Below are 21493 nucleotides of genomic sequence, written 5' to 3' on the forward strand. Positions count from 1 at the left end.
GACTAATGTCTATGTCCCCTGTCCTGGTCCTGCTGCCAAACAGACTTGGTCAAGAGCACTAAGCAGTTTTTCCAACTTTTGTTGTTGTTGTTTTGTATGTGTGCGGGTCCTGGGGCACGGTCCCTGAGTTCTTTTGCTCAAGGCTAGTGCTCAGGTGGCTGAGATCTGAGGATGGTGGTTTGAAGCCAGCCCGGGCAGGAAAGTCCCTGAGACTTTTATCTCCAATGAACCAGCAGAAAACGGGAAGTGGTGCTGTGGCTCAAAGTGGTAGAGCACTCGCCTGGAGCGAGAGAGCTCAGGAACAGGGGCCCAGGTCATGAGTTCAAGCCCCACAACTGACCAGAGAAAGAGAGACTGGAGCCTCAGACACTGAGCCTGCCGGGGCAGGTCTTGGATGGGCCAGCTCCGTTCACTTTGATGAATAGCTCTGGGCTCCTCGCCAGTGGCCCTGGCACGATTAGCACATGTCCTCTGCCCAGACTTACCTCTGACACTCCTGCACGGCATCAGCCGTGGTATGCTAGATGCCCGGCTGGCCGGTAGCCAGCTCCGCCCTTACACAGAGTCTGCCTGGGGTACAGCAGAGACTTGCACCTACCTCCTCCCGTGCCAGCTCCCACGAAGGACCCCCCCAGCCCTTGGCAAGCTAAGATGCCCATCCTTCCCAGCTGATTGGAACCCCTTATTGCCCTGAAATTGTACTTAGCTTGGAGGCAGAGATTGGAGGATTATAGTTTGAGGTCACTAGGGCAAAAAAAAAGTTTTGTTTTTTTTTTTTCCCCTAAGACTCCAACTCAATTACTGACTAGACATGGCAGTGCAGGCCTGATATCCCAGCTCGTGGGAAGCATGGTATGTGGGTACAATGGCATGTGTCTGCTAGCCCCAGAGACACAAGTAGGAGAATCGTGCTTCAAGCTGACCTTCAGCCATAAAGCGAGATCTTACCTCCAACATAACCAATGCAAAAACAAAGGGAGGGGGGCTGGAAGCATGGCTCAGGTAGTAGAGTATCTGCCTAGCAAGTGCAAGGCCCTCAGTTGGACCCACCCCCCCAAAAAAAAACCCCAAGCAATCCAGATCTCTCATTGCTAGGGACACTTGGAGCCCTGCTTTGCTCAAATCAGGGCCCTCATTCATTCCTTCCTTATCCAGCCTCCCCCAACTTCATCCTGAAATGTCTGTATTTCCCATCTTGCCCCTGTGTGTGTGTGTGTGTGTGGTGTGGAGCTTGAACTCTGGGCCTAGCCACTGTCCCTGAGCTCTTCAGCTCAAGGCTAGTGCTCTACCACTTGAGCCACAGCGCTACTTCCCGTTTCCTGGTGGCTGATCGGAGAGAAGGGTCTCACAGACTTTCCTGCCCTGGCTGGCTTGGAACCACGATCCTCAGATCTCAGCCTCCTGAGTAGCTGGGATGACAGGTGTGAGCCACCAGCGCCCAGCTGACCCCATTTTCAAGAGCCATCAATTGATGACTTCATGCTGGCCGACCAGCGCTCACAGCTGCTAAGCGGGGAGAGAGGGTAAAGTGGGGGGTCCATCTCCTCATATACCCCATCAGTTTTTCTTTTTTTTTTGGCTGGTTGTGGGGCCTGAACTCTGGGCCTGGGCGCTGTCCCTCAGCGCTTCAGCTCAAGTCGAGTGCTCTACCACTCGAGCGTCATCCCCACTTCTGGTTTTTTCTGCTTTTGTGGTGCTGAGGAATCAAACCCAGGGCCTCATGCATTCAAGGCAAGCACTCTACCACTGAGCCACCTTCCCAGCCCCCCCCATCCGTTTTTCTTATTACAACTATCTCCAAAGAATGTATCTGCTGTGGTTAACTTCTCCTGTGAGACCAGGGACGTTTATTTCAGGGGTGGATCTGTGCTGGTTGCCGGAAGGCCTGGCTAACTTACAAGAGTTCCTTTGTTACTTGTGTTAGAAAACACCCAACTCCGCCCCTTCCATTTCACCCCCTTCCTGTAAGGGGAGCAGATTCCCAGTTAATCACCCACATAGTGCTCCCCACTGAATCTGAAAGCCCGCCCTGCCTGGCAATCACCGGATTATTATTATTGTTGTTGTTGTGTGCTTGTTGGTCCCAGGATTGAACTCAGGGTCTGGGCGCTGACCCGAGCTTTAGCTCAATCAAGGTTGGCGCTCTACCACTTGAGTCACAGCTCTCCTTCCAGCTTTTCGATAGTTCATTGGAGTTAAGAGTCTCAGTGTTTCCTGCTTGGGCTGACCTCAAACTGAGATCCTCAGATTTCAGCCTCCCAAATAGCGAGGCTGACAGGTGTGAGCCACCAGGTGAATTGCCAGCTACTTGCTATTATTGCTCCTTTGTACACCTGGGGAAACTGAGGCCCAGGAAAGGAGCCTTGTTTGCTTGGGAAGGGAGGTCACAAAAAGAAAAAAATCAGTGGGGTTATGAGAACCTTTTCTCTTCATTTGTGGCCCAACTGTGTCGCCCTAAACCATGCCTGGCTTAAGGAAGGTGCCTGACCAAGGAGTTATCACACTTGAGATGAATCCATTGTGAAGAATGTTTTTCAAGCTGGGCGCCAGTGGCTCACGCTTGTCATCCTAGCTACTCAGGAGGCTGAGAACTGAGAATCAACAAGAGCAGGAAAGTCCGTAAGACTCTCATCTCCAATCTACCAGCAAAAAGCCAGACGTGGAGCTGTGGTTCAAATAGTAGAGCATGAGCCTCAGCAGCCAGGAAGAAAGGCTTTCTTCTCAATGTTAAGCGAGAGACTGTGCTGCACTTCCATATTGCTCCAGCAGAGGGGGACAATGCACCACTACTCCCGAGACCCCCAGTGTTGTGGGGTTTTTTTTGGGGGGGGGGGGGACAGAGGGGGGTGGTGTGTGCTTCTCCCAGGGACATTCAAGCTGGAGCTGTCTGACCAGGCACAAAGACCCCTTTGAAGCTGACTTGGTCCTTCCTCCTTTTTTCCCCACCCTTCCCAGGGTTTTTCCTTCCTGTGTTTTGATCTCCTTGGAGAAGGATCTGCCCGCTCTTAAAGAGAGCAACTACAGGTGCAGTCCTTGTCTAGGGATGGGGTTGAGAAATTGCCTGAGGGAGCTTACAAAATAGAACTCAGTGTAAATGGGGGGGCAGCTGTGCCTGCTCCCCCCTCCTCCCTCGTGCAAAAGTGGGGGTCCTTTGCTCCCACATCCCTGGCAGGCAGAGTCTTCACCCCCCCTCCAGTCCCCTCCTCCAGCACCCCCGCCCGGCTGCCCCTGGCTGCCTTTCTGCCCCCACCATGCTTTTGGGGGGTCGTCTGGAGTCCAGCTGGTGGCCAGCCTGGAGCTGCCCCTTTCCTGCCCCTGTCCCTCCCCGTGACCCCAATTCTTGCCAGCCATTCAATGCTGCCTTGTTCTCCATCCAGCCCCGGGGACAAAAGTCCCTCTGTCTAAGAAGGGCGGAATTGGGGGGAGCACCCCCAGCAGGGACATGAGCACAGACCCCAGCAGGAAGGAATGCCGTGAGCAGGGCCCCACAGGGAGCGGGGCAGGGGCTGGGGAACAAGCCCTAGGTGTATGCCAGTCCTGGGGCTTGAACTCAAGGCCTAGGCGCTGTCCCTCAGCATTTTTTGCTCAAAGCTGGTGCTCTACCATTTGAGCCATAACTTCACTTCTGGCTTTTTGGTGGTCCATTGAAGAGAAGAGTCTCATGGACTTTTCTTGACTGGGGTTGGACTCGAAATGTGATCCTCTAGATCTCAGCCTCCCTGAGTAGCGGGGATGACAAGTGTGAGCCAAGGGTGGGGGCTGTGGTTTTAGAGATCCTAGATCTCACATCCCGGATCTGATCAGCATCTCCTACTGGCTTTAAAAGCATGTCAGCTAGCTGCAGGCACCAGCCCACTCTGCCATGCCAGCCACTCAGGAGACTGAGATTTAGAGGATCATGGTTCAAAGCCAACCCAGACAGGAAAGTCCATGAGACTCTGATCTCCAGTGAACCAGTAAAAAGCCAGAAGTGGAGCTGTGGCTCAAGTAGTAGAGCATCAGCCTTGAGTGAAAATCAAAAAACAAAAAAAAACAACTCAGGGACTGCACCCAGGCCCTAAGTTCAAGCCCCAGGACCAACACAAAGAAAGAAAAAACAACACAGAGGAAGTCCTGGAGGCCAGCTCTTTACAAGGTGTCTTTGAGCTCCACAGTCTATCACTTCTCAGGGTCCTTTGGGGCCCAGGACCTCGGAAGAAGCCAGTCCCCTTTCTAGGGAGTCAAGTGGCAATTCTTTTTTTTTTTTTTTTGGTCGGTCGTGGGGCTTGAACTCTGGGCCTGGGCGCTGTCCCTCAGCTCTTCAGCTCAAGGCGAGCGCTCTACCACTTGAGCCACAGCGCCACTTCCGGTTTTCTGAGTGGTTTATTGGAGATCAGAGTCTCACGGACTTTCCTGCCAGGGCTGGCTTTGAACCGGATCCTCAGATCTCAGCCTCCTGAGTAGCTAGGATTACAGGCGTGAGCCACTGGCGCCTGGCCCAAGTGGCAATTCTTCCTCGTCTCCCTCTGTCTCTCCAAGGCTGCGCCTGTGGCTGGGGGAAGGGGGGGTGCTCCTGGAGCTTGAACTCAGGGCCTAGGCGCTTATGTGCTCAAGGCTGGTGCTCTATCCTTTGAGCCAGAACTTCACTTCTGGCTCTTTGCTGCTGCATTGGAGAGAAGAGTCTCTTGGACTTTCCTGTCTGGGCTGGCTTTGAACCACCATCCTCTAGATCTCAGCCTCCTGAGGAGCTAGGGTAGCAGGCGTGGGCCTCCAGCCCTGGCTCGGAGCTGTCTCTTTAAGACAGGAATGGGGTGGGGGAGGCCTGAGCCCCGGACCTGTCCTCTACCTGCCCGGGTTTGCTGGTTTGCTCAGGGCGCGGCTGTGGATAGTCTGGCTTAGGGCCTGGGGTGACTCAGTCTCTGGAGAACCAGCGGTGCAGCCCGGTGAGCCCCACAGGTGAGCCCTTCCCCGCCAGCCCCCCTCGGCTTCCCCCCACGTTCCCTCTCCCTGCGCCCCACCAACCTGGCCACACAGAAGGCCTTTGGTTCAAGATTCTAGAATGTTCTAACCTTCAAGGTTCCGGACTTCTCCAGGCTGGAGACTGGAGAAGGTCCCACCGTGTTGGGGGGGCCCAGGACAGACATTAGGGGTGAGCCCTGAGTGGGGTGCGGGTGATGTGAGAATGACCGGAGGTGTCTGGATTTGGGGGTGCTGTCTGGATGATGGGGGTATTTGAAGGGTATTTTAGGGTGTTTGGGGGTATCTGGTTGGTATCTGAGTGGTATTTTCTGGTGTTTGGGGGTGTCTGGTTGGTAGCTAAGCGGTATTTTAGGGTGTTTTGGGGTGTCTTGTTGGGTGAGAAGTGAACTTGGGGGTCTAGGAGTGGGAAGATGGGTGCTGGAGACTGCTAGGAAATGGGGTGCTGCCTGGGGGCTCTGCGATGGATAGTGTGGATTAGAGATTTGGGGGTGCATTGGCACCCCCACCTCTGAGTCTCGAGCTCTGGGGTGTGGCTGTGGGAATGGGGTCTCGGATCTTCCAAGCACGGCTGGCAGCAGGCCTGGTGCGGCTGCACACGCCTGCCGTCCCAGGCGCTCGGGAGCTGAGAGCCGAGGCCAGCGGCCATGCCCGAGGGGCACCAGGGAGGCCGGGAGACTCTGGTCTCTAAGCAGCAGAAAGTCGGATGTGGAACCGTGGCTCATGTGGTAGAGCACCAGCCTTGAGCAGAAAAGAAGCTCAGGGACAGTGCCCAGGCCCTGGGTTCAAACCCCAGTATGGGCGCATGACTGCACGCACGCACATGCGTGCACGCACACACACACACACACACACACACACACACACGCAAGGATGAACAGGCAGAGGGAGATTGAGGCGTCCATGGGGAGCACACAGGGCACCCCCGAGTATGTGCTGGCCCTGGCAGGTGGAAGGGGAGCCTGGGGGTCCTGGGGGCTGGATGGTGGGGAGCAGTGGGGAATGGCGTGGGCTGGGCCCAGAACCTGGCTTCTCATGGGGCCCTGGTGGCAGCTGAGCAGACGCAGTGCCAGGCCCGGCTGGGAGAAGCGGAGGGGACCAGCCAGGTGGAGCTGGGGGGCCTGGATGGGGCAGAAGGGGGTTCAGGCTGGCACTGGGGGAGGGGGGAGGTGGTGGTGGGTAGATGAGAGGGAAGATGCACCTGGGATCGCAGCCAGGCCTCTCCCCAGCCTCCAGCCTCCAGCCTCCAGCCAGCTGGCCCCCCTCCCCCCTGCACCGCGGCCTGGGGTGCCCACTAGACCCCATCCAGGAGTGGGGCCAAGCCAGGCAGGCTCCAAACTGTCTGTGGGAGACACATACACACACCCCAGAATCTGGGCCTGCCTCCTTCCCCTCCCCCCCCAACAAAAACACCCCGAGGCCCTGCTAATCCTGATCACTTACCAACACCCCACCACACACACACACACTAAAAGTTGGGGTTCCTCTTTATCTCTCAGCCCAGGGAAACCAGGCCCCAGGCTGCCGGCTCTGCTAAAGCGAGGGCCCATTTTCTGGGTTCCTTTAGATCTGTATTCCGCCATGCGGGAGGCGGCCCTGAGCATGCTCATCATCCTGGCAGGTGAGTGACCCCCACACGCTGCACTGAGCCACCCCCTCCCTCCAGAGGTGAAAGGAGGTGTCTTCATTTTCTGAGGCCATGCAGGTTTGCCCCCGTCTGGCTCTACCTTGTATGTACCAAGGGCCTCCTCCCCCTCCTGCCTGACATCTTTTCATTCAAGGCTGGTGCTCTACTACATGAACCACAGTGCCACCTCTGGCTTTTGACTGGTTCACTAGAGATAAGAATCTCACAGAACTGGGGCTGGGAAGGTGGCTCAGTGGTCGAGCGCTTGCCTTGCATGCCTGAGGCCCTGGGTTCGATTCCTCAGCACCACATAAGCAGAAACAAAAAAGCCAGAAGTGGCGCTGTGGCTCAAGTGGTAGAGTGCTAGCCTTGAGCTGAAGAGCTGAGGGACAGCGCCCAGGCCCAGAGTTCAGGCCCCATGACCGGACCCCAAAAAAACAAAACAAAACAAAAAGAATCTCATAGAACTTTTGGAGGCTCCCCCCCCACACACATTGAGGGGCTGGCTTTGAACCTTAATCTTCACATCTCAGTCTCCTGAATAGCTGGGATTACAGGCCTGTGCCCCAGCACGGGCTTGACAGAATTTACATGTCTGTGTATATGTAGGTGTGTGTGTGTACATACATATATATATATATATTATTTATTTATTTAGTCAGTTGTGGGCCTTGAACTCTGGGCCTGGGCGCTGTCCCTCAGCTCTTCAGCTCAAGGCTAGCGCTCTACCACTTGAGCCACAGCGCCACTTCCAGTTTTCAGATGGTTGATTGGAGATAAGAGTCTCATAGACTTTCCTGCCGGGGCTGGCTTTGAATTATGATCTTCAGATCTCAGCCTCCTGAGTAGCTAGGGTTACAGGCGTGAGCCACCAGTGCCTGGCTACATATATATTTTATTTATTTATTTTTGGGATTCAATTGTGGGGCCTGAACTCTGGGCCTGGGCGTTGTCCCTCAGCTCTTCAGCTCAAGGTTAGTGCTCTACCGTTTGAGCCACAGCGCCACTTCTGGCTTTTTCTGTTTATGTGGTGCTGAGGAATCAAACCCAGGGCCTCATGCATGCAAGGCAAGCATTCTACCACTGACCACCTTCCCAGCCCCTTGTTTTGTGTTTTTAATATAATTCCACTGAGGAGGCTGGGGTAAACAAAGTCACGTCTTGCGTGAAAGGGGATTGAAGGTCAGGAAAGTGACTCATTTTGGAGGGGCCCAGCTAGCAATGGCGGGGTGGTGTGAGGGTGGGGAGGGAAACAGATTCCCTAAGAATGGGAACCATCTGTCTCTCCCCCTGGTCTCTGTTAGGAGGCCTGGATTGGCCTTGGGTCTAGAAACAAATGGAACAAATTTACTACCTATTTCAGGTAGCAAAAATCTGCGGTGACTCACAGGTGTGGGGCTGGGGGGCGTGATGGCTGGCACTGTGGCAGCTGCTCTGTTCCCTTGAGGTAGGATCTGTCCTCCTCTCCTCTCCCCTCCTTCAAGGAGGCCCTCCGTGGATGCTCAGGGCCTATGGGCTCTGCTGCGGCCACCATTATCATTTCTCCTCCTTCCTGCTTGTCCCCCCTCCCCAGGTTTGCCTGCCCTGGATGCTAATGATCCTGAAGGTGAGTTTGAATGTTTTTTCTTTCTCTGGAACTTTCCCTTGGAGGCTTCCCCCGCCCACGACTGGATTCATGGGTCTTTTTTTTTTTTTTTCCTTGCAGATAAAAACAGCCCCTTCTACTATGGTGAGAATTTGTGTCCCTCCATCCCCCCACTTTGCCTCCTACAAACCCACATTATTTCAAGGGCTGCAGGCGGGGTGGGCTGGGCTGGGACCCCGGGACTTGTTCTAGAGGTGGTCATCAGGCCTTGAAGAAGACTGGATAAGTAGATGGTAGACTTAAGAAAGCTTCCTGGGGCTGGGAAGAACCTGCCTTGACTGGCTTCTGCCCCTCCCCCACCAAGTTCCACTGATCATCCCCTGGGGTCCTGCCATCCCCTCCCCCCTCCCAGAACCTCTCACCCTTGTTCTAGCCACTATGGCCTCCTGTGGCCCAGCCCAGGGCCACTGACCTCAGGGCCTTTGTATCTGCTAGTTCTTCTGCTCCAACTGCTTTCTCCCAAATCCACACAGGATTCCTTTGCTGGCCTCTGGCAAATCATTCCTGACAAATCAGAAGGTCTCAAAGGGTCCGTTCTAGAAGCCTCCTTCTCTACCTTTTGCCCTCAAGCTGATTGCTTATCTCTGCCTGACTCGACAAGACATACTTTTGTTTGTTTGGGGGTGTAAACCTGCCTGTGAACACTTGCCTTACCTGCTCTCTCATTGCTACGACTCCCAGGAGGCCCTGAGAATTTGGGTTGGTGGAGACTGGGTTGACCTTGAAGTGTCCTTCTGCCATTTTTTTTCCCTAGACTGGCACAGTCTTCGAGTCGGCGGGCTTATTTGTGCGGGGGTCCTGTGCGCCCTGGGCATCATCATCCTCCTGAGTGAGTACCAGCCCTAGCTCCAGTCAGGCACTGGTGGCTCACACCTGTCATCCCAGCTACTCAGGAGGCTGAGATCTGAGGATCATGGTTCAGAGAGCCCAAGCAGGAAAGTCTGTGAGACTCTTATCTCCAAGGAACCACCAGAAAACTGGAAGCAGGGCTGTGGCTTGAGCTGCTGAGCTGAGGGACAGTGCCCAGGCCTAGAGTTCAAGCCCCACAACCCATAGAAATAACAACTAACACACAGATCTGGGAGCAGGAGAGTTGCATGACAGATGGGGAGGAGTCTGCTCTCCTGACCACCCTTCCTTCCCCCAACAGGTGGAAAATGCAAATGCAAATTCAGACAGAAGCCCAGGTAAGGTGGATTCTGGGTATGAAAACGTTGGGAAAAATCACACTTCCCCCAAATCCTGGATGACAGGGAAGCCAGCAAGGCACCCATGGCTCCCACCTGACATCCTAGCTGCCCAGGAGGCTGAGACCTGAGGATCTTAGTTCAAAGCCAGACTGGTCAGGAAAGTCTCTGGGACTCATCTCCAGTGAGCCAGCACAATGCTGGAAATAGAGCTGGGACTCAAGTGGTAGAGAAAAGAAAAAAAAAAAAATCCCAGAGTCTCCAAACTCAGAAATGGTCCCATCCCAGCTCTGGGTAAATCCACAAGGGAAAAGTAGCCATTGTGTGGATGGACTGAGAATTGCCTAGCCTTGAACCAGCTAGGACAGGGAGAGGACAGATGGACAGCCAGATGGGAGAGGAGATGGATTTGAACCTCTTTGATTTCCCCAGTCCTGGCACAGGAGACGCCCCGCCCCTCATCACTCCAGGTAAGACAACACAGCTTGGTGGGGAGGGGAGCTGGAAGTGAGGGGTCGGTGTGCATGGCACTCATTTGCATGTGTGCATGTATTTGCCTGTGTGCTTGAGCATTTGTGTGCCTGCGCTTGCATTGGCATGGGAGGAAGCACACTTGCGTGTGCGTGCGGGTATGTGCCCATCAGTTTGCGTGTGTGTGCCCATTTGCACAGGGGGTGCAGCACTGGCCTGGATGTGTGCGTGGGGAGGAGTATACCGTGAGCTCATTTGCATATGGGTTGCAGCGTTTGCCTGTGTGTGCTGGCATTTGCATGTGTGGCAGTTCCCCTACATAGCATGCGTTCATTTGCATACGGGGCACGTTCATTTGCATACGTGTACCTGCCGGTGGTGCCCTGGGGAGGTAGAACTCCACACATCCTCCCTCACCTCTCCCAGGCTCTGCCCACAGCTGCTGAGGACGGCTCACCGAAAACGGCCTGGAGGGCCTCTGTCCCAGGTCCTGGCCTTGCGCAGAAGTCCCCCACCCAGGCTGGCATGTCCCCCTCTCCCCTCAGCTCTCCTAGGAAGGAGCTGTCTGTTTAGTTTTGAATAAAATGTAATCTTGATTGCCACCCAGGAGGTCTGGCGACTCTGTGTGGGTGCACAGGGCGGGGGTGGGGGGTGAGGCTGGGGACCAGGAGGTGAAGAACTATTCCCCACTGCACCCCTTGAGGGTGGCCCTAGGGGATATGAGAACCCCAGGGGACCTCAAAGCTCCCAATACTCAAGGAAGACTTCCCAAATGTTCTCATCCCCTCCCCTAAATCTTTTCCAAACATTTCACCCCCAAAAGAATTCCCTACTAGGCCCTGGAGACAGACAGACAAGATTTCAGAAAAAGAAAACTCGGAGCCAGGCGCAGGTGGCTCACGCCTGTCATCCTTGCTATTCAGAAGGCTGAGATCGTAGAGGGTCGAGGTTCAAAGCCAGCCCAGGCAGGAACATCTGTGAGAGTCTATGTCCAATGAACCATTCACCCAGAAACCAGAAAACCGTTCACGAGACACCCCCCCCCTGCCCCCAGGGTCCCTTCCAGGACCCCACAACCATGGGCAAGGGGGCGGGTGCCAGCACATTTGTCAAATCCATATGACTTGTCTTGTCCCCTCCTCCGTATTCGGGAGAGAGTACCCAAGGCTCCATCTCCCTCTTCCCACTGGGTGTGAACCCCTGGATGTACAGCAGCACTGCCCAGCAACAGTGACGTCACAAAGGCCAGCCCGAAAGCCATTGGCCAGAATGAGTTCAGAGGCAAGGACCGTATTCTTTCTGTTGTGGTGGTTTGTGTTTTAATGGGTGCCAGGACCAGGACTTGAACTCAAGGCTTGAGGGCCGTTGTCCCTTAGCATTATCTGCTCTGCCCCTTTGAGCCACAGCTCCATGTCTTCTGGCTTGTTTTGGTTCATTGGAGAGAAGAGTCTTCATGGCGTTCTCTTGCCCTGGGCTGGCTTCGAACCGCGATCCTCCAGATCTCAGCCTCCTGAGTAGCTAGGATGACAAGCCGCCAGCCGCCAGCCACCAGCCGGCGCCTAGCATTCCTTGGGTTCTTTCACAGGGTAAAGTTGAGTTGGGTGCTTTCAGACATTTGCATGAGCACCCCTCAGATTCCCCCATCCCCACTGTATTGTGACTCTAAGTAAAGCTCCCCCTCAAGTCATCTTCGTGGTAGGGGGATCTGCCCCCCTCTTTTAGTCAGCCCGGGGGGCGGGGGGCAGGCAGAGGGGGACATCTGCCCAGCTTCAAAGTTGCAGCAGGCAGCAATTCTCCATTTTCCCCAGCGGGGCAAATCCTCCACCTGGCTGAGGCTGGATCTATGGTTGATGATTGGTTCTGGCCTGCCAGGCCACGCCCCCAGACGCAGCCTGCCAGCCCCCATCCTCCAGCACTGTGCAGGTTGGGTGGGCACAGGGCACTGCTAGCTCAAGCGCTGAGGTCCAGCTCGTGGTGCTGGTAGATTTGCGTGGGGCCCTTGAAGCAGGCGGCAAAGAGGAAGTGTTTGCCCGCTAAGGTGACGTGGGCAAAGGCCCTGGGGGAGAGCAAAGTTGGGGGGCCCAGCTCCTGCAGCGGCTCCAGGAGCCCCTGCTCGGGCTCAAGGCGGAAGACTTGGCTGAAGGCAAAGTCACTGCCCAGGATGGCCAGCTGGTCCCTGGCGATGAGCAGGGGCTGGAAGACGTGGGCGCCTCGGGACGGCAGGAGCTGCAGGGGGCGGAACATGGAGCCGTCCCAGCGCATGACCTGTGGGTGGGCAGTGCAGCTGGCTCAGCCGGGGGCATCTGGGGAGCCAGATAGGAGCCCCCCACATTCCCAGAGCATCCTTAGCTTTATAAAAGTCACCATCCAGCCCAGACGCTTGATGGCTCCTGCCTGTCACCCCAGCTACTCAGGAGGCTGAGATCTGAGGATGGTGGTTCAAAGCCAGCCCGGGCAGGAAAGACTGTGAGACTCTTGTCTCCAATCAACCACTCAGAAAACCAGAAGTGGCGCTGTGGCTCAAGTGGCAGAGCACTCGCCTTGAGCTGAAGAGCTGAGGGACAGCGCCCAGGCCCAGCGTTCAAGCCCCATGACTGACAAAAATAAATAAATAAAAAAGAATATAATCCTGGGGGTAATCTTTTAGGGCCCACCAGCTTTGATGGGTCACAGTGGTGGAGGTGGACTCAGAGTCCAAAGGTAACACCCGAAGCCTGGTGGCACTGGTGGCTCATGCCTGCCAGCCACTCAGGGAGGCTGAGATCTGAGGATGGTGGTTTGAGGCCAGCTGGGGCAGGAAAGGCCATGAGACTCTGATCTCCAGTGAACCATCTGGAAAACCCAGCGGGTGGAGCTGCAGTAGCTCAAAGGGGCAGGGCAAAAGAGCTAAGGGACAGAGCCCAGGCCCTGAGTTCAAATCCTAGCCTTGGCACCGGAAGAATAAAAAATAAAGCAGCCCCTGGGGCTCCCCCAGGCCAGGTCAGAAGTTTGTTTGGGGGGGGATGTAGGATTGCTTGGGGGGTGTGGGATTGCTGGGGGGTGTAGGATTGCTGGGGTAGGTGTAGGATTGCTTGGGGGGTGTAGGATTGCTGGAGGTGGGTGTAGGATTGCTGGGGGGGGTGTAGGATTGCTGGGGGGGGGATTGCTGGGGGGGGGTGTAGGATTGCTGGGGGTGTGTGGGATTGCTGGGGGGGTGTAGGATTGCTGGGGGGGTGTGGGATTGCTGGGGGGGGTGTAGGATTGCGGGGGGGGTGTAGGATTGCTGGGGGTGTGGGATTGCTGGGGGGGTGTGGGATTGCTGGGGGGGGTGTAGGATTGCTGGGGGGTGTAGAATTGCTGGGGGGTGTAGGATTGCTGGGGGGGTATGGGATTGCTGGGGGGGTGTAGGATTGCTGGGGGCTGTGGGATTGCTGGGGGGGTGTGGGATTGCTGGGGGGTGTAGGATTGCTGGGTGGGTGTAGGATTGCTGGGGGGGTGTAGGATTGCTGGGGGTGGGTGTAGGATTGCTGGGGGGGTGTAGGATTGCTGGGGGGTGTAGAATTGCTGGGGGGTGTAGGATTGCTGGGGGTGTGTAGGATTGCTGGGGGGGTGTAGAATTGCTGGGGGGTGTAGGATTGCTGGGGTAGGTGTAGGATTGCTGGGGGGGTGTGGGATTGCTGGGGGGGGGTGTAGGATTGCTGGGGGGTGTGGGATTGCTGGGGGGGGTGTAGGATTGCTGGGGGGTGTGGGATTGCTGGAGGTGTGTGTAGGATTGCTGGGGGGGTATGGGATTGCTGGGGGGGGTTAGGATTGCTGCGGGGGTTAGGATTGCTGGGGGGGTGTAGGATTGCTGGGGGGTGTAGGATTGCTGGGGGGGTGTAGGATTGCTGGGGGGGTGTAGGATTGCTGGGGGGTGTGGGATTGCTGGGGGGGGTGTAGGATTGCTGGGGGGTGTAGGATTGCTGGGGGGGTGTAGGATTGCTGGGGGTGGGTGTAGAATTGCTGGGGGGTGTAGGATTGCTGGGGGTGTGTAGGATTGCTGGGGGGTGTAGAATTGCTGGGGGGTATAGGATTGCTGGGGTGGGTGTAGGATTGCTGGGGGGGTGTGGGATTGCTGGGGGGGTGTAGGATTGCTGGGGGGTGTGGGATTGCTGGGGGGGGTGTAGGATTGCTGGGGGGTGTGGGATTGCTGGGGGTGTGTGTAGGATTGCTGGGGGGGTGTGGGATTGCTGGGGGGGTTAGGATTGCTGCGGGGGTTAGGATTGCTGGGGGGGTGTGGGATTGCTGGGGGGGGGTGTAGGATTGCTGGGGGGTGTAGGATTGCTGGGGGGGTGTGGGATTGCTGGGGTGGGTGTAGGATTGCTGGGGGGGGTGTGGGATTGCTGGGGGGGTGTGGGATTGCTGGGGGGGTGTGGGATTGCTGGGGTGGGTGTGTAGGATTGCTGGGGGGGTGTGGGATTGCTGGGGGGGTGTGGGATTGCTGGGGGGGTGTAGGATTGCTGGGGGGGTGTGGGATTGCTGGGGGGGTGTGGGATTGCTGGGGGGGGTGTGGGATTGCTGGGGGGGTGTAGGATTGCTGGGGGGTGTAGGATTGCTGGGGGGTGTAGGATTGCTGGGGTGGGTGTAGGATTGCTGGGGGGGGTGTAGGATTGCTGGGGGGTGTAGGATTGCTGGGGGGGTGTAGGATTGCTGGGGGGTGTAGGATTGCTGGGGGGTGTAGGATTGCTGGGGGGGGTGTAGGATTGCTGGGGGGGGGTGGGATTGCTGGGGGGGGTGTAGGATTGCTGGGTGGGTGTAGGATTGCTGGGGGGGGTGTAGGATTGCTGGGGGGTGTAGGATTGCTGGGGGGGGATTGCTGGGGGGGTGTAGGATTGCTGGGGGGTGTAGGATTGCTGGGGGGTGTGGGATTGCTGGGGGGGGGTGGGATTGCTGGGGGGGGTGTAGGATTGCTGGGGGGGTGTAGGATTGCTGGGGGGTGTAGGATTGCTGGGGGGGTGTAGGATTGCTGGGGGTGTGTGGGATTGCTGGGGGGGTGTGGGATTGCTGGGGGGGTGTGGGATTGCTGGGGGTGTGTGGGATTGCTGGGGGGGTGTAGGATTGCTGGGGGGGTGTGGGATTGCTGGGGGGGTGTGGGATTGCTGGGGGGGGTGTAGGATTGCTGGGGGGGGTAGGATTGCTGGGGTGGGTGGGATTGCTGGGGGGCCACGATCGCCCCTCCCCCAGCCGGCAGTCCCCCCACCCCCCTTACCATGGAGTCCCCGATGAAGCGCGTGAGGCACAGGAACACCTCGCCGGCGGCGTGGAAGTGGCGCGCGGCGTAGACGCCCTCGGCCTCGGGGATGTCGGTGCGGCGCTCGAAGCGGCCGCCGCGCCACTGGAAGAGGACGGGCCGCTGCGAGGCGGAGGCCAGCAGCAGGTGCGGCCGGCCGTCCAGGCGCAGCACCTCGGCGTCGGTGTCGCGGCGCCAGGCGTGCAGGCTCTGGCGCGGGTAGAAGCCGGCGCCCTGGCGGCACAGCAGCGTGGTGGTGCCCGCCTTGGACGCGTCGGCCACCACGAAGCACGGCTGCCCGTCCAGCCACAGCAGCTCCGCGTCGTTGGGCCGCAGCAGCCGCCCGGGGCCCAGCGCCTGCAGCGGGGCCAGGCGCAGCTCGGGGCCCGCGCGCCCCCACAGCTGCGAGCCCCCCCACAGCCGGGCGCACAGCACGAACAGGCGCGGGCCCAGCACCAGCGGCTTGCAGGACACCACGGACGGCGCTGCGGGCGGGGTGCGGGGCGCACGGTCACCGGGGGGCGGCTGGGGGGGCAGGAGGGGGGCAGGACGGGGGGCAGGGGAGGGGGCAGGCCTCACCCGACAGCTCTTCCTCAGGCCTGAAGCGCTGGAGGCCGTAATCCCAAACCAGGATGAGGCAGCGGCCCGCGAAGGGCTGCGCCAGGACCACGTGGGCCGCGCCCTGGTAGGAGAAGGGCTCCACGCTCAGCGCGGGGTCCTCGATCCTCTGGAACCAGGACAGCTCTAAGGGGTGGGGGTGGGGGGGACAGGAGAGAGGTGGGCAGGCCTGGGAGGTTCCCCCCCCCAAAGGGCTGTCCGGGCATGGAGGGGGGGGGACTCACAGACAATCGTCCTAGCTACTCAGGAGGCTGAGATGGGAGGAATGAGGTTGGAGGCCAGCCCAGGTAAGTCCATGAGACTCTGATCTCCAATGAACCACCAGAATATGGGAAGTGGCGCTGTCGCTCCAGTGATAGAGAGCTCGCCTTGAGCTGAAGAACTGAGGGACAGCGCCCAGGCCCAAGACCCATGACCACCACCACCACCACCACCATCACCACCACCACCACCACCACCAACAACAACAACAACAGCAAAAGGCAAGACACCGTCCCAAAGTATCTCTCCACTCCATGTTCTGATCACAAAGCATAGCATGTTCTTCATTTTGTGCCGGCCTGGGGTTTGAACTCAGGGTCTAGGCACTGAGTCTGGCTGGCACTTGACCACTAGAGCCATAATACCACTTCTGTTGGTTCACTAGAGATAAGAGTCTTATGGACTTTTCCTGCCCCGGCTGGCTTCAAGCTGATGGCTTCAAACTGTGATCCTCAGATCTCAGCCTCCTGAGGAGCTAGGATGACAGGCGTGAGCCACGACACTGTCTTTAGAGCATTCTTTTTTTTCTTTTTTGCCAATTGTGGAGCCTGAACTCTAGGCCTAGGCACTTGAGCCACAGCACCACTTCGGGCTTTTTCTGCTTATGTGGTACTGAGGAATCGAACCCAGGGCTTCATGTATGCAAGGCAAGCGCTCTACCACTGAGCCACTTTTCCAGCCCCTCTTTAGAGCATTCTTCTTGGCGTCATGTCTCACTTAGCACCCACCTGCCTAATCCCCAGAACTGTTTGTCCCATGAGGTCAGCACCACAGTGTTCCCCTCACTTCTGGGGCCGGGGAGGAGGGTGGTGTCACTGAAGGCCTGTGCAGTCTCTGAATACAGTTTCCCAGGCAGGCCTGGGGTGTGGCTGGGCAGCAAAGCGCCTGCCTGGGTGGGCGGGGCTCTGGCTTTCAGCCCCAGCCCCAGAAGAAAAACGAAACAAGGGTGACCCTGGAGATAAACCTCCTTGTGCTTTGAGTCCTGTCCCCAGAAACATGTCACAGCTAAGGTGTGTGTGTGTATGTGTGTGTGTGTGTGAGTGCTGGGACTCCAACTCAGGGCCTCGGAACTGACCCTTCGCTTTTTTTGGGGGGGGAGGTCGGTCATGGGGCTTGAACTCTGGGCCTGGGCGCTGTCCCTCAGCTCTTCAGCTCAAGGCTAGTGCTCTACTGCTTGAGCCACAGTGCCACTTCCGGTTTTCTAGTTTAGTCTCATGGACTTTCCTGCCTGGGTTGGCTTTGAACCGTGATCCTCAGATCTCAGCCTCCTGAGTAGCTAGGATGACAGGTGTGAGCCACCGGCACCCGGCTTTGCCTTCATGTTCTTATTTTGCAGATAAGGAAACTGAGGCTGGGAATATGATGCTATGTGTTCAAGATCTCACAGGCCTAAAACAGGACCAGAAGTGAGGTCAGTCCCTCCGTCTGGCTGCCAGCGCCCCCTACACCCCTAGCCTTCTCCTGGGAGCGGTGGGAGGGGAGGAGAGCCCTTGCTGTCCCTCTTAGCCCTGGGGGTGGGAGAAGGCTGTGAACTCCTTTTGTTTTTGTGGTCAGTAGTGGGGCTTGAACTTAGGGCCTGGGCACTGTCCCTGAGCTTCTTTTGCTCAAGATGAGTGCTCTACCACTTGAGCCACAATGCCACTTCCAGTTTCTGGTTGATTGGAGATAAGAGTCTCACTGACTTTCTTGCTGGAGCTGGCTTTAAACCAGGATCCTCAGATCTCGGCCTCCTGAGTGGCTGGGATTACAGGCGTGAGGCACCGTGCCTGGCTTAGGCTGTACACTCTTACCTACAGACCGGCACTTGAAGCTGGCTGGCTCCAGATGCTGGAGCTGCGTGCGGGCCAGGGCAGCGGGGCCGGCGCAGGCCCCGGTGCCCACGCTGGCATTCACCGTGGCCATCCACTGCAGGATCCACAGCACTCGGCAGTCACACTGGAAAGGGTTTCCCCGCAGATCCCTGGGACCAAAAGCCACGGAGGGAAAGGGGCTGGGACCCAGCTGCCCCACCTGGGTGGGAGCGGTGGATGGGAGTGAGCGGGGAGGGCCCCCCACCTCCCCATCCTCACACGTGGGTCAGGGTGTCCAGGCCTCGGAAGAGAAATCTAGGTAGGGCCTCCAGGCGGTTGTTGGCCAGGCTCCTTGGGGAAGGAGAGGAAGAGAAGGGAACTCCATCAGCTGTCTTGGGGGACAGGGGCATGGGGGGGAGGGGGAGCGGTACAGGGTGTGGTCAGGGAGGGCGAGGGGGGGCACCCACAGGTGAGTGAGCGAGCGAAGACCTCTGAGAGCATTCTTGGAGATGGAGCCGATCTCGTTGTCCTCAATGAAGCTGGAGGGGGGGGGGAGGCAGAGTGAGGGGGTGCCCCAGAATTGGGGGACCATGGGAAGTGTTACCTTTGGGCCCCTCACTTCAGTGATGGCAGAGAAACCTGAAAAACCTCTGTGTGTGTGTGTGTGTGTGTGTGTGTGTGTGTGTGTAGGAGGGGGTATTGGGACTTGAACTCAGAGCCTGGGTGGTGCTGTCTCTCGGCTTTGTGGCTCAAGGCTGGTGTTCTACCACTTGAGCCACACCTCCACTTCTGGTTTTCTGCTGGTTCACTGGTGAGAAAAGTGTCCTGGACTTTTCTCCCCGGGCTGGCTTTTGAACCCCGATCCTCAGATCTCAGCCTCCTGAGTAGCTAGGATGATGGGTGTGAGCCGCTGGGATCTGACTCAGTTCCTCCATTTTTATCGCCATCATCAGCTCCTGCTGCTACTCTGGTTGCTGCAGGTGCGCCAGGCATCTCCTCCCAAGCCCACCTGTGCCCCGCCCCGGCCCTGACTCACAGGTACTGCAAATAGGACAGGCCGGCAAATGCATCGTCTTCAATCACAGAGAAGGAGTTGGATGTGAAGAGTCTGAGAAAGGAGCAAGATGGAAATTTTCCTTCTTTCCTTCCTTCCCTCTCTTCCTTCCTTCCTTCCTTCCTTCCCTCTCTTCCTCCCTCCCTCCTTCCCTCCCTTCTTCCTTCTTTTGCCAGTGCTGGGGTTTGAACTCAGAGCCTGAGCATTGTTTGTTGCCCCGCCCCCACCCCCCAAGGGTGCTCAAGGCTGGTGCTCTACCACTTGAGCCACAGCTCCACATCTGGCTTTTTGTTATTTCATTGGAAATAGTCTCACACAGATTTTTTTTTACCCCTGGCTGGCTCTGACCCATGATCCTCAGATCTCAGCCTCCTGAGTAGCTGGGATGACAGGTGTAAGCTACTAGCACAGGGTTCAGATCCCCTTCTGACTCTGGAACTTTGGTCTTCACTCTCAGCCCATGGGCCCCCACATGGCTTTTGGTGGGTGTACATGGACACATACGCATGTACACACTCCATGGGACTAACACCCTCGTGTATGCACACATGCACACACATGTGCAGGAATTCCTGCAGCCCAGGGCCCAGGCCTCACTCACAGCAGGTGCAGAGTTGGCATCTTGAGGAAGCTTCCGGCCTTCAGCTGGGGCACCCCCAGTCTCACAAGTGAGCTGGAGACACGGTGGGGGGAGGCGTCAGGAGAAAGCCATCTCAAGGTTCTATCCCAAACCCGACCAAGCCCCGCCGGGGAGCTCCGTGCTTCTCCCCCCTACTTGCCCTTGTAGTTTTCAAGGACCCCAACAGTACTCACCCTGCACCCCCTGACTGCTCACTCCCTGAGCCCCCCACATCTCCCCAGTACTGCCTTCCTAACCCTCTTAGCTCTCTCCCGAACATCCCAAGATCCTTTGCTCTCCAAGTTCCTGCTGGGGAGAGGGATCCTGCCCCCCCCTACTTTCTGCCTCCACCCTTGGGGGGGTCCCAGCATCCCATTCCCCCTCACTCCCCCAGCCCCACGAGGACCACACACTCACAGTGACAGAAGTGTTGGGGTGAAGCTCTCGGGCAGCTCTGGGGAACCCTCACACAGGGCGCTGTCTTTGGAGCAGGAGCAGCGAGGGGGGCATTTCCCTTTTGGGGGTCTCCAGGCCACCCCTACCCATGCCCCAGCCAGCAGCAGCAGCAGCAGCAGCCTCGCCCCGCCCATCCCCCTGCCCTTCCCCTCCAGCCCCCCACTAAAGCCCCCCGCAGCCTCCACCCGGCCGGCTCCCCCCTGCACACACTACATGATGCCAGCCGGGCGCCCCGCAGCCCGGAGGGGGCGAGCGCCTTGCTCTCGGCCTGCCCCGCGGCCCTGCGATGAGATCTTGGCCGTCTGACTTGCTATGGGGTCTCTTTTCGCTTCCTGACTTGAATCTCCAGTGTGGATCTCGAGGCCTCGGTGTGTCTGTCCGTCTGTCTGGGGCTCAAGCTCTTTGGGTGTGTGTGTCCGTGTGTCCCTCTGCATCGCCAGCCTCCCTGCCGCCCGCGCCCCTGTTCCCTGATGGCCTCAGATGAGTTCAGCCAGGGAGAGTTAGAGGATGAGGAGGGGGAGGGGCAGGGGAGGGGAGGGGGAGGGGGGTCAGAGGCTCTCAGAAGCACAGCCTGGGGACCTGGGGAAGGGATCCATGTTCTCTGGGGGGAGGTAGGGGGGGTCATCAGACCGCTCCCAGCTAACCCTCATCCCAGATGCTCCCATCGGTCCATCCAGGCGGTGGTCCCCAGGGCGGGGATCAGGTGGCTGTACAGATGGGAGATGGGGGTGGGGGACACTGGCCACGCCCAGCCAGGGCCCCTTCTCTTGGAGGGTGTGGTGGGCGCTGTCACAGGGGATAGAAGGGCCAGCCCAGGTCCAACTGTGCCCTCTGGTGGCCACACTGGGCAGGGCCACTGCCCTGCCTGTCCCCCCTCTTTTCCCCTCCTCTGCAATTAACCCTTAGAACCCCACAGCTCACTCAGCCCAAGGTCCTGCCAACTGCCACGCCATCTCCCTTGCTGCTCTTAACTCAGCCCCAAGCTCTGCGCTAAAACTTCCTCTTATAGCTGGGCATTAGTGCTCATGTCCCTCGTCCTAGCTACTCAAGATGCTGAGATCGGAGGATCACGGTTCAAAGCCAGCCTGGGCAGGAAAAGCCGTGAGACTCTTACCTCTAATGAACCGCCAAAACAAAACCCAAACAAACAAACTAAAAGCTGGAAGTGAAGGAGTGGTTCAAGTGGTAGAGTAAAAATAGCTCAGGGTTAGTGCTCAGGCCCTGAGGATTGGGAAAAAAAAAGGGGGGGGGGGCAGGAGGGAGGACTTTGTATCTGTTTCCAGGGAGAGAAACTGAGGAAGAGGATGAACAGCCGGAGGCAGAGCCTGAGTGTGTGTGTGTGTGTGTGTGTGTGTACCCGTGCGTGTGTACACACACGGGTACACACACACCAGTACTGGGACTTGAACTCAGTCCTGGGCTATCCCTTAGCTGGCACTCTACTACTTGAACCACACCTCCACTTCCAGCTTCTTGTTGGTTCATTGGAGATAAGAGTCTCACGGCCTTTCCTGCCCCAGCTGGCTTTGAACCAGATCCTTAGATCTCAACCTCCTGAGCA

General features: G+C 57.6%; 2 protein-coding genes across 2 annotated transcripts; one reads left to right on the plus strand and one right to left on the minus strand.

Moving 5' to 3' along the window:
• The first annotated feature begins 4875 nt into the window (after positions 1-4875).
• Positions 4876-10414, plus strand: Fxyd3 (FXYD domain containing ion transport regulator 3). Its single transcript, XM_042668084.1, has 8 exons — positions 4876-4935; positions 6456-6577; positions 8157-8189; positions 8289-8312; positions 8983-9057; positions 9379-9415; positions 9848-9885; positions 10313-10414. Exons 2-8 carry the CDS (start codon positions 6538-6540, stop codon positions 10330-10332), a joined length of 267 nt encoding a protein of 88 aa, XP_042524018.1. The 5' UTR covers positions 4876-4935; positions 6456-6537; the 3' UTR covers positions 10333-10414.
• A 1422-nt stretch (positions 10415-11836) lies between these two features.
• On the minus strand, positions 11837-20066 carry Lgi4 (leucine rich repeat LGI family member 4). Its single transcript, XM_042668093.1, has 9 exons — positions 19894-20066; positions 19459-19530; positions 18840-18911; positions 18271-18342; positions 18083-18154; positions 17804-17973; positions 15714-15878; positions 15114-15619; positions 11837-12151 (listed from the first exon to the last, which is right to left on the minus strand). The coding sequence occupies exons 1-9, from the start codon at positions 20064-20066 to the stop codon at positions 11837-11839; spliced, it is 1617 nt and encodes a 538-aa protein (XP_042524027.1).
• Between the last annotated feature and the right edge of the window lie 1427 nt (positions 20067-21493).

The sequence above is a fragment of the Dipodomys spectabilis genome, unplaced genomic scaffold, assembly GCF_019054845.1.
Source record: "Dipodomys spectabilis isolate Male_0828 unplaced genomic scaffold, ASM1905484v1 ptg000422l, whole genome shotgun sequence".
NCBI classification, from domain to species: domain Eukaryota; kingdom Metazoa; phylum Chordata; class Mammalia; order Rodentia; family Heteromyidae; genus Dipodomys; species Dipodomys spectabilis.